Genomic DNA, 11,598 nt, shown 5'->3' on the forward strand with positions numbered 1-11,598 from the left:
CAGTGTAGCTTCTCCCACTGAGTCACAGAAGTTCCCATTACAGTCTCTACATTTGCACAGGGGTCCGGAGGCCAACTGCCACTCTACTGTGGTTGAGGTTTTTCAGGGATTTCTTGTTTCTTGATCGTGGTAATTTTAACGGTTCGTACGTTTGTGGCTACCCCGAAGAGCAGTGCACAAATTAAAGCACAAATACAACCCAGGATCACTCTCCAAACGTAGATCGGTCCCAGGCTGCTTCTTATTTTACGGACTCTTCTGGGTGGGGGGCCGCTGTCTGAACTCCCACCAGGACCAGTACTGAGGCACAGTGGGGGCCTCCAGCCCACATGGCAGTGGCAGTTCTTTCTATTGTTGCAAACTCCTCTGAAGCTGCACTTCTCAGGGGTGCAGTCATACTGCCGTTCATCTATCGACCCATTGCAAAAGGAGTTGATACAGAAAAGGCCGTCAGCGCAGGGAGTGCCATTTCTCACGTGTCCAACATCGTTGGCTCCAGTCCCACGGTGTTCATCTAACCCGAAGCAGAAGACATCATCATACAAAGACTGGTGGAAGGAAACATGTTGCTGCAGCTTGGGGACAGTGCTGACATTGGTGCACTGCAGCCTCCCACACTTCCTGTCTTCCTGAGAACACGCTCTGAAACGATTGCTGTCAGGATATCTAACACAAAAGCCAAATCGGAACCCTATGGTGTTCACTTCATAGCAGCTGTCGTGACCATTATGTACACCTTCGCCAAAGATCTCTTTGCAGTGCATACTGGGGTCACTGCAGCTCCCGCGGTAGCAGTAGCCCTCCTCAGTGCACGGTGCTCCATCTTGAATATAAAAATCTTCAGGGCACGTGATGGTGGACCCGGTGCAGTATTCTGGAAGGTCACATGGGTTCATGATGGGTCTGCAGAGAGTTCCAGAAGGGGAGTAGGTGCAGTTTGTGCAGCATTTTTCTTTATTACAAACACTTCCAAATGAGAACCGACAGTCATTTTGACAACATCGGTTGGCATAACACTGCTTAAAGGAGCCACAGTCACATTGCTCGTTTCCTTCCACCTCGGAGTTGCCACAGCGTACCTGTAGCAGGGTTTTATTGAAGTACTCATACTGCAGTGAAAAATAGTATCTTGCACCTCCATGAGTTTGTATGTTTTGAAAATGCATAAAGGAACAGTTGCTGAAGGAGTCTGTCAATTGCAAGAAAGCATGCATTACACAGGTGGTTCTTCTATTGCATGTGCAATGTGAAGCATAATAAAGCCCAAGCATTCTCCCCTGGCCCTGTGCACTCATAAGAGCTAATTGTAGGTAATGTCTGCCTCGGAAGGAAACATACATAAAATTCAAATGGGTGCATAATGTGTAATATTGAAGATTTTCTATCATGTTCTCGGGGTCCTGTGGTGTGATAGCTGTGGATGCATCAGGACGCAATGTGTTAAAAAAACATCACAATAATAAGTATGGAATGGACCTCCTGAAACTCAAAAATCATTGAAAGAGTTCACTGGTTCTTGTATGTTATATACGCTCAGAAGGCTAACATAAACTCCACCATAAAGTGTTTTGAAAAGGCTGTCAACAACACTGAACATGCGCAGCACAAATTCTACAGTTCTTGACATATTACTGTTGAGCAGCCTAAACATGCCATGAGTAATCTGAACATGATCCTTTAAACGGAATGCATGGGCAGGATACCCCGTAGTTGACACCCTGGGAGCTGCAAGGCGGCTTACCTCAGAGACAGAGAGCAAGAGGTGTGAGCCCTTGTTTTGTTCCTGTCTGTATGGAGTTGGCCCTGTAGTGTTGTAGTCGGCCACTACCTGAGAAACAACGTGTTCAAATATGTGCGAGTCCTGGAGGGGTTTGATTTCGTAGGTCAGGTCATCCAACTTCATGACACCTGCCAAGCCCCCGTAGCACGTGTCAATGGTGACAGTGGACAGAGGGATGTCCTCCAGGTAGCCAAAGTAGTAACAGTCTGTTGGAATGTAGGGGTAGTCCATCTGCAAGGCTCCTTGGTCATCCTGGGTCATCATTAGCAGGTGTCTGGGCCAAATAAATTTCTTGCTCCGAAGGTGGATGACGTGTCTTTGGCCCCCAAAGTGCAGGCTGTAGAAGACCCAGCCTGGCATCTCAACACCTTTGCCAGGGTGCATCCCCTTCCTAGGAATCACCTCCTCAGATTCAGCATAGTGCCACATGGGGCGGCCAGGGGAGCACAGGCCTGGTTCCAGGAGCACCCAGAGCCCCGGCAGGAAGAAGATGACCCATCCCACTGCCAGCACCATGGTCCAGCTCAGAGATTGTGTCCAAGCAGCTGCGTTAGAGGGAGGGTCCTTGGAGAGCCAGGTCTGAATCTTCTGCTGTGGTCTCCTCTGCCCAGGGACACTGACAGAGGACAAAGGGCCTCCCCAGGCTCCCAGCAACCTCAAGAGATTGAGTAACAGAAGCAGGGCGTGGTAGAGGTGGGCCTAGGCTTTGTGACAGCTGGGGTCAAAGGGCCTTGCACACCATGGAGAGTTAGCTTTGATTTTGGCCAAGTGCCCACCCGGGAGACTTTGATGCTAGCTGCCCAGAGTCTAGAAGAAGGGAGCCCACGGTGGGCCTCCACTCGGGAGAGCTCGGCAGCGCTGGGAACAGGGAGCAGGTGTCTGTAGAGACCAGTTTTGGCTCTGGGTTGTTCCTGCTTGACGTTTGTGAGGCTCCTGCACAAGGGCGTGGTTTGCTCTGACTGCTTCGGTTCCTTCCTGCCTGGTGGCCCCATTACTCTGAAAACAGAATCTAGATTTTCTCACAAAGACTGCAAGAAAGGGAAACAGACTAAGCAAAGTAGTCTGGTTTATTTTGGAGATCTATTTATTTTTATTGGGAAGGCAGATTTGAAGAGCAAAGGAAAGACAGAGAGGAAGACCTTTCACCCACTGGTTCACTTTCCAAATGGCCACAACGGCTAGTGCTGAGCTGAGCCGAAGCCTGGGGCAGGGGCTTCTTCTGGGTCTCCCACGCAGCTGCAGGAACCCAAGGCTTTGGGCCATCCTCTGCTATCTTCTCAGGCCATAAGCAGCAAGCTGGAGGGGTAGTGGAGCTGCCTGACACATTACAGCTGCCATATGGGATCCCAACTCTTGCAAGCAGAGGATCAGCCTGTTGAAGTGTTACCCCAAGCCTTGCTTCCTATTTTTTCATTCTAATGAGTTCTCACCGGTGAAGGTGCCTGGCTAGAAGCTCAGTTACATAAGCAATCTAAGCCAAACAGGTAAAGATGAGTAAGAGCAAATGCTTCTAATCCTTTGTTCAAATCTCAGAATCTACATGTCAGATTTTCAGCTGGGTCCTTGAAAATCCTCCAGAAATGTAGCTCTTGCCTGTCGGATGGAGAGCACAGCTGACCTGGCTCACAGGGTCACCTGAAACTCTCCTAGGGTGGATGACAGATGGCATCCTGATGTACCACGTGATGTGGGCGTGTCCTAGCTTCCCACGCCCAGACCCAGAAAGGATGGGTTATTCACAAATCCCAGTTATCTTTTAAAATGCTGTCTGTCATGAGAAAAAGAAAAAAGGCCTCCTTGCTCATTGCTGCCAGTCACATTTTGCTCATGAAGGCTTGAAGTGTTATTTCCTCCACAGTTCTGGCTCTGCTGTAGACGCTCAATGAGGAGGGGGCATGCCTGGATAGGGAAAAGGTTCTCGGGGGGTTGTCTGCATTTTCTGTCATTTTTGCTGTGAACCAAAAATTCTCTTAAATAAAACAAACGGTGCTCTTTTAAAGGAATACCAATTGCAAGAAAAGCTAGAACCTAAAAATAGTTTGAAACAATGCCATTCTTTTTGTATGCTATGTTGCAGCATAGAAAGACATAAAATACCCAGAATGAATCTGACAAAGGTTGGGAAAGAGCAGTGCATGAAAACCTACAAAACACATGGTTTGGAGAGATTTGTAAAGATTTGAATAAATGAAGAAATGCATACTGGACATGAATTGGAAAACTTGGTTTTTAAATTTTTATTTATTCTGTCTGATTTATTTTCCTAGAGAAGTGGAGGTCCAGCGCAGTAGCCTAGTGGCTGAAGTCCTCACCTTGCATGCACGAGAATGCCATATGGGCCCGGGGGCATGTCCAGCCGCTCCACTTCCCTTCCAGCTGCCTGCTTGCAGTCAGCTGATCATTCTCACGAGACTCCCTCGGCTCTGTGTCGGGCAGTGTTTTGTTGTAGGCAGCCTGGCTTCATCCATGAGAGAGGATCATGTTGGCTCCTGCTTCCCGATGCTCCCAGGGCAGGATGAGACAGCCCCATTGGCTCAGCTTGTGGTGCTGGTTGCAGAGCCCTGAGTTGGCCAAGGGTACCCCACGGAAACACACCTGTTACAACACCTGCACCTCTCTCAATACTATCTCTGCTACATCACCTCAACCCACTAGGAACCAGTCACAGGCCCCACCCTCAGGCGTCATCCCACCAGTCACTCCCCAAAGGCCTCCCCTCTGAACACTGTGACTGGATTCAGTTTCCTCGTATCAGTACCACTGACGAGCTGGGACCAAACTTCCGAGATGAGGCCAATATCACCCAGCAGCAGGCTCTTGTGCAAGGTAGACCCGAGAAGAGGGCTTCTAGTGTCTCCATGCTAATGGAGGATGCCACCCCGTGGGGAAGAAGCAAAGTCACAGAGAAAGCCCCGCAGTCTCCACACAGAGAGGTGGTTGTGTTCTGTGGCCTGTGGCTGCCTCAGAGCAACTGTACTTTCCGCTTCAGGTCCTGAAGCCCACATTAAGCCAACATCTTAAAAATTACTGCACTCACCTCTGACATTTACTGTCTGGCCCTGGTCCAGGTTGCAGGTTCCTGCTGTGCCAAGACCCTCCCTGCTGTGCTGAGGACTCTCCCAGTGTGCTGACATCCAGTGCCAGTGCTGAGGACCCCGCTGTGCCAAAGGCTTAACTGTGCTTAGGGATCCCACTGTGCAGGAGCCAGGAACCCCACTGTGCCAGTTCCAAGGACCCTGCTCTGCCAAGGGCTCTACTGTGCCTAGGAAACCCTCTCTGCAGGAGTCAGGGTCCCCACTGTGTCAAGGACTCCTCACATATGCTAAGGGATCCCTCTGTGGGAGACCATCCCTGCTGTGCCAACGGACCCACTCTGCCTAGGGAACCCACTGTGTAGGTGCTGGGGACCCCGTTGTGCCAGTAGCCTTCGATATGCCTAGAAACCCCACTGTACCAAAGGCCCCCAGTGTATCAAAACACTGCTCATGGAGTTCTGTCCGCCTGCCCCATCCTTCCCCCCCGCAGCCTCACCTGAGGCCTGGGAGCAGGGTGGGGGCTATGAGGCACTGTCACTGACAGCCTGGGATTTGTAAACAGCCAGGGCTGCTTGGTGGAGATGGTGCCAGATGCCCGCACCTCAGCTCTGCCCAGCTGGCGGCTCTGCGACCTGTCATGGGAGAAGTGGCAGGTGGAGTGGAAGCCACAGGTAGCATGGCTATCATTTACACAGTTTCCACAAGAGGCTTACCAACATGGGCAGCACACATACTAAAAGGCCTCTGCCAGGGTGCACGGTGTATGCACCCAAGCAGAGCTTTCCCGGGCCTGGGATCACCCAGGGAAGTGCGGGACCAGCTCTCTTTGGCCCCCGGTCTGATTAACATACAGGTTGAGCCACCTCAGAAGCACCCCCATCTTCACCTTTATCTAGGAAGCGTTGCTCAGCCCCATCTGGCTCAGTGGGACAAAAACTCCTTCTGAACTATTTTCCTTTGGTGCCTAGTCATGTCAATGCTGTGCAGACAGAGCCCCTAAATCTGGTGGCCAGGAAACAAGTTCACAGATACACAGGATCTGCGTTCCTGTCGCCTGCTGGCTGCTCCCTACTCACACTGTCGCTGCTTCCAGTCAGTGATCATCACATTAGCCTAAAGCGCAATGGAATAACTACATCAAGCTAACCAGCTGCCCCATCTCACACACCTGTCTCACGGTGTGGTGAGAATGTGGAAAGTGGATGATCAGCCCAGCAGCCCCCATCTGAGATCCTGGGTTTGGCTGCCAGCTGTGGTTCCTGATTCTGCCTTCCTGCTAACGCACACACTGGTGCACAGCAGCCAGGGCCCAGAGCATCGGGACCCTGCCATTTGCATGGAAGACCCAGCTCCAGTTCCAGGCTCCCAGCCTCTATCTTCAGTCTGGTCCAGTCCCGGCTCTTGCAGGCCCTTTGACCAACATCTCCCTTTATCTCTACCGCACCTACTGTACCTCCCACCAGAGAGAAGTGCAAATAAAGCAAGTGTCCTTCTCTTTGCTGCCAGGTAAAACATCCACTTAGGAGAGAGAAAGGAGAGATGAGGAAGCATGGGTGTGGTCCCAAGCTGAGCATCTCCTTATGCTGCTGAGGTCAAAGCAACCCTGAGACCAACGCCAACCTCAGGCCTCCCAAGGCAGTGAGAGACAGAGACCCGCACCCTCCCGCCGAAGGAGGCTGCCGCAGAAGCTCCTGATGCCTGAGCTGTGAGGCTGCCTTCACAGCCAGGCATGGAGCCATTGATGGCTTTGCACTGAGTGCCACACCAGGCTGCCTTCTTCCTGCTGCTTGTAGCTAGACCTGGAGGAGTGAGTGGTTTCATCTGCTCGGAGCCTCAGTGGCAACAGGGACCCACCTAAACACCAAGGAGTCTCAAGATCTGGGGCTGCCACGGGGGTGCCTGGACCTTAGGGCTCCCAACCACAAGGAAGAAGGTGGGCAGTTGGAGACCCAGGGAGGCTGTGGACACAAGAGCTGCCTGCCCCAGCTGATTGTGCAATGGCTGCTCCCTACATCCTGAGCCTTATGTCATACATGTGACATGACAGCTAATCTGGACCCAGATCCACCTTGTGTCAGCTGTGATGTGAGCTGCTGCATCTGGCCCAGGTCCCCTTCTGTCAGCTATAATGTGACATGCTAGGTCTGACCTGGCTCCCCTCTTCTCAACTGTGATGTGTGGTCCTGGGTCTGGCCTGGGTCCCTTCACTCATGCCACAGCCACCAAGTTGGACACAGCAAGGAGCCTACAGCTCCACAGAGGGGCCTCCCACTGTGCAGAGTGTAGGAAGGGCTGTGTCCCAAGGCCACCTAACAGGAGCAGAGCCAGGAGCAGCCACCAGGTGTGTCCAGTGATCAGGGCCTCTCTGTTGTGCTCTCTAAGGACCCCTGGCAGTTCATTGATGCCTGTGGATCCAGGGAAATAGACAACAGAGACCACGCACTGGGCAATGCTGGCTGCCTCCCCATCAGCCCCCACATGGACATGCAGATCTCAGTGTCCAGCCCTGGGGGGACCTGCAGGTCCTTGTCGAACTGGAGGGGTGTGACCGAGGTGTCTGTGAGGGCATCCATGACAGCCAGTGCCACAGCTGCCCAGGAGGCACATATCTTGGGTGGCAGACAGTGTCCCTCCTGTGCCACAGGCCAAGGGCCCACCCCAGGAAGCAAGAGGAGCACAACTTAGGAACTGCACAGGACCACACAGAGCCCAAGGGGACAGTGTGGACATCCAGGGGACCAACCAGTTTGCATGAGGACCAAGCTGGCAGGGGTGAAGGGAGGAGGGGCTTGTAGCCATAGCAGACACAGGATCTGGGCATCTGGCCAGTCTGGTGGCCGGAAGAACACACTCCCTGAGTCCAGCAAGTGCTGACCATGGAGCCAGAGCTGGAGTCCCCCTCTTGTCACTGGCTGGGAGGGGCCAAGAATGGGACTTGGGCAGGTGGTGGGTACAGGGCTGGAAACTTTGGGTGAATGAGGTAGAGGCCTGGAGCACCCTAAGAGCCACAGGAAAGGGCAGTGACCAGCCTAGTGGAGAGTGGAGGGTCCCCACATTGGATGTTGACTGGGTGAAGTGAGGGGCCTTGCTGGTGTAGATGCTTTCACAGACAAGGGCCCAAGACCTCGAGTCAAGAAGAGGACTTGACTCAAGAAGTCAGGAGAGAGCAGCAGGGTTCAGCCCCATGGAGATCTGCTAGGGAGTGGGCAGCTGGAGCCAGGACCATGTCACTCCCTCACAGGGGCCTGCGAGGCTGAGGAGGAGCTGGAAGCAGCTCACAGACTGCATGAATCATTAGGATCAGGTCCATGTGCTTGGCTGAGGGCTTGAAGAATGTCTTACCATCATACTTTTACCAGCTGTGAACACAATATGCTCTATCATAAGTACAGTTTTGTTTTTCAGATCACAACACAGAGACAGACTAAACAAGGTCTCTGATCTGTTAAACCAGACCACTTCAAATTCTCCCTTCTCCTCCTGTGAAACTGCACATATTGATTCGAATGTGAGCCAGGCAGCTCATGCATTGCTTATCATCTGTATTAATCTTTCATAGACTGGCACAATCTCTCACTGTTTTCCTCTTAAGCCTGACAATAGAAAAAAACAAAGTTCAGGTCCATGTGGTCTAAGAATCAGTGTCAGGGAGAGCACCTCCTGGTCAGGCAAGCGTGGGGCGGTGAACCTGATGCTTAGGTGAGGTGAAGTCTGTGGCTCCTGACAGGGCTTCCTCACCGAGTTCTTTCTGGGGTCCCCTGTGACTGAACTCACCCAGGAAGCAGAAGTGGACATTCCTATTCCAGGGATGCAGACCGATTGGAGAATATCGGGTGTGGAGTGAATCATATTCTCCCACGCTGATATTATCTACCTCGACTCTGTGAGATGTTTCTATTCCCTCTCTTACCCTCATTTCCTAATTGTGTGTAGTATTCATGGAATACTTCTTCTTCTTCTTCTTTCTAAATAATTGGGTATGTTTCATTCCATCTGTTGTCTCAGTTTTCCAATGCCTTGTTACAGTTGTTCAATACAGTCTGCCTGATGCCAGCTCTCAGTGACAATGCCTAACTACTCATGTATGAATGTTTCAATCATGTCTTCTTTTATTTTTAACCTCAGCTATGCTTTCTTATGTCTATTTACGTTTCAAAAAGACTGCTTATCTATCTGATGCTTCATGTTTTTCTCGGACTTTGCTGCATGCATGGCTGCTCTGATCTTGACACATTTCTTTCCATTTACTTTATTTGTGCTTGCCTTATTCTTGATTTTTTGCTTCTTACATCACCATGCCAGTCTTCTCCACATGTCTTTAACTTAATATTTGTCTATATTAATACAGTGTAGTGTATAGTTAAGAATAATTTTTGTAAATTGTTACGTAAAATTTCTAACAAAAGTTATGTACAAGGTTGCTAACATTCACACTAACGTCATTTTTTGTGTGTATTTGTAAGCCACAAATTAACTGGCAGAGGGTATGGAGGGGACACTCTCAGTGAATCCACATGTGAATCTCCCTGCAGAATGGTTCAGGAGCACCCACAATTCACAGGATTCCCGGGATGCCATCACAGGACTATGATAGACACAGGTAAGGCTCTTGGAGACGAAAAAGCCTCGGGACCACCAGGGGTGCCCAGGAGAATCCAAGGGACTTAGAAGACACACGGGGAGCTGAGCATGTTGCTCAGGGTCAGGATCCTGGCCAGGAGGATTCCATTCACACAATGGGGTCCGCCTGCCCCACCACAATCCTCCCATGTGCCTACCTCATGCCCGTCCATGGAAAATGAGGTGGAGAGCTAACCCATAGCTATCCTTTTCTCTGGAGTCATTGGCAGTGACCCTGCCATGTGTTTCAGCGCCCACAGGCAGTGAGGCCCACCTGTGTCCAGGGGTACTAATGGACAACTGGGGATTACCTGCCTCCTCCACAGCATTAGTGCTGACAATGCAGATGGCGCTGAGCTGCAGGTGCTCTGGCAGCTTGTCCTACCACATGTGGGCACCCTGCATGTGTGGATTCCTCTGCAAGTAGCGATTCTTCCAGCACAACCTCTGTCACAGCCACATGAGAACTGCCTCTCAGAGACTGATGACACTCATGTCCACACCTAAGGAATGTGGCCCTGCTCTGTCCCTGTGTGAGTCGGGACTCATTCCAACTCTGGGGACAGCCCTGTGACTCTGTTTCCATTGTAGGAAGCAGGGTGGAACTCCAGGGTCTGCTCCTTACATAATCACCTATTAGTTCTGTAATATAACACCCCAGACAGGAATGCATGAAAGAAAAAGGTCTACTGAGCTACTAGCTGTGGAGGGAGACAGAGTCCAGGATCAGGGAGCCCTTGTGCTGGGTCTCTGACTGAGGCTCTGGTGCAGATGGAATCATAACACCTGAGCACATGTGGGGGAGACCAGACGCCTGCACAGGAGGGGAGCAAAGCCCAAGCTTCACTCAGAGCGTGGTGTCGTGGCTTGACCTGGGGACTCAGGAGATCTGCTTTACTCTTCTGTGGGAAGTGTCCCAGTGAGGTAAGAACTTCTCAACAGGTGTCACACCTCACCTCCTGAACTCACAGTGGGGACTGAGAACCCAGTACCTGCCCTGGAGAAACACTGCTACACACGGACTCTCACCAGGACAGGTCTGGTTATTCTTGCTGTGGTTGTTTCTATTGTTGCTGTTGTTTGGAAATGAGATCCACAGATAAAGAGATCCCACTCTAACTTTTCCTCTCTCTCCCTCTGTCTGTCACCTTTTGTATAAAAGCCATTATATTTCCTTTTTTCAAAAACTGTAAAATCCCAACACTTAGACATAATCACTTCATACACATACCACACCACATACTATATGTACTACACATTTTTTGACTAAGCTATTGATCACAATTCTTGAGAACTTGAAAACTATCATAATTTGAGGGAGAAATACAACATGTGCTGTATAATGAGTGATGCTGTGTGGACAGCATTTGTACCTACGTATCGGTGTCTCCCGTCCCGCAGAAGAAATCACCCGACACTGGAGGACGTTCAGAGGCACTCTTATTCCAACCTTCAGTTCCTTCTTTGGGGCAGAAGCCCCTGGATTATATATCCCTCCTATCCGTTAAATCCATTACCCAGAAGCCTTCAGTTAAGTCAGTTAAGTCCATTATTTCCGTTACACAGAGAACCTCCTCACCCCTCCCCCAAGGCCTCTGGCTATCTCTCAATCCTCCAATCAGCTTACATGCCTGAGGCAAGCAGTAAAGGGCCAGTCACAGGGCACTTCCTGAAACCTGTCTCCAAAAGGAAGTAGGGTCCAGGTGCCATCTTAGGGCAGGGCATTGTCAGTACTCCCAACACCTACATACATACCAAGTCATGCACAGCCACACACTTACACACTATTTCTATGGTACTCTCCACATCAAACTGAAAACAAGCAGAAATCATCTCTCTGGATCTGGCTCATTTCTCTTGAGCATAAGAACCTTTTCTTAGAATGATAACAATGCTTATCTATGCATCATCACACAGCATCATAATATCCAAGGCATTAACTTAGGCAATAAGCTTCCTACATCACACACATTTGCTCTGAACATTGCCCAGTCCGAGGCTCACACAGCACAGACACTTACATAGAAGCAGGACATGCAAATAGGGCCCTCCCTCGACTCATGGAAAGCAGAACAGCCTCACCAGCAACTCTGACACAGGAGCCCCAGGCCAGGGACTCCCAGCTGTCACACTCAGGGATCGCACTCCACACACACACTCACC

The 11,598-nt window shown here is 50.8% G+C and overlaps 1 protein-coding gene across 1 annotated transcript; it reads right to left on the bottom strand.

Moving 5' to 3' along the window:
* On the bottom strand, positions 1-2,425 carry LOC131478038 (disintegrin and metalloproteinase domain-containing protein 21-like). Its single transcript, XM_058655373.1, is given in 2 exon segments — positions 1-1,450; positions 1,453-2,425. Coding segments are annotated over 2 exon segments (2,211 nt in total). The 5' UTR covers positions 2,297-2,425; the 3' UTR covers positions 1-83.
* Between the last annotated feature and the right edge of the window lie 9,173 nt (positions 2,426-11,598).

The sequence above is a fragment of the Ochotona princeps genome, chromosome 26, assembly GCF_030435755.1.
Source record: "Ochotona princeps isolate mOchPri1 chromosome 26, mOchPri1.hap1, whole genome shotgun sequence".
Classification (NCBI taxonomy): Eukaryota; Metazoa; Chordata; class Mammalia; order Lagomorpha; family Ochotonidae; genus Ochotona; species Ochotona princeps.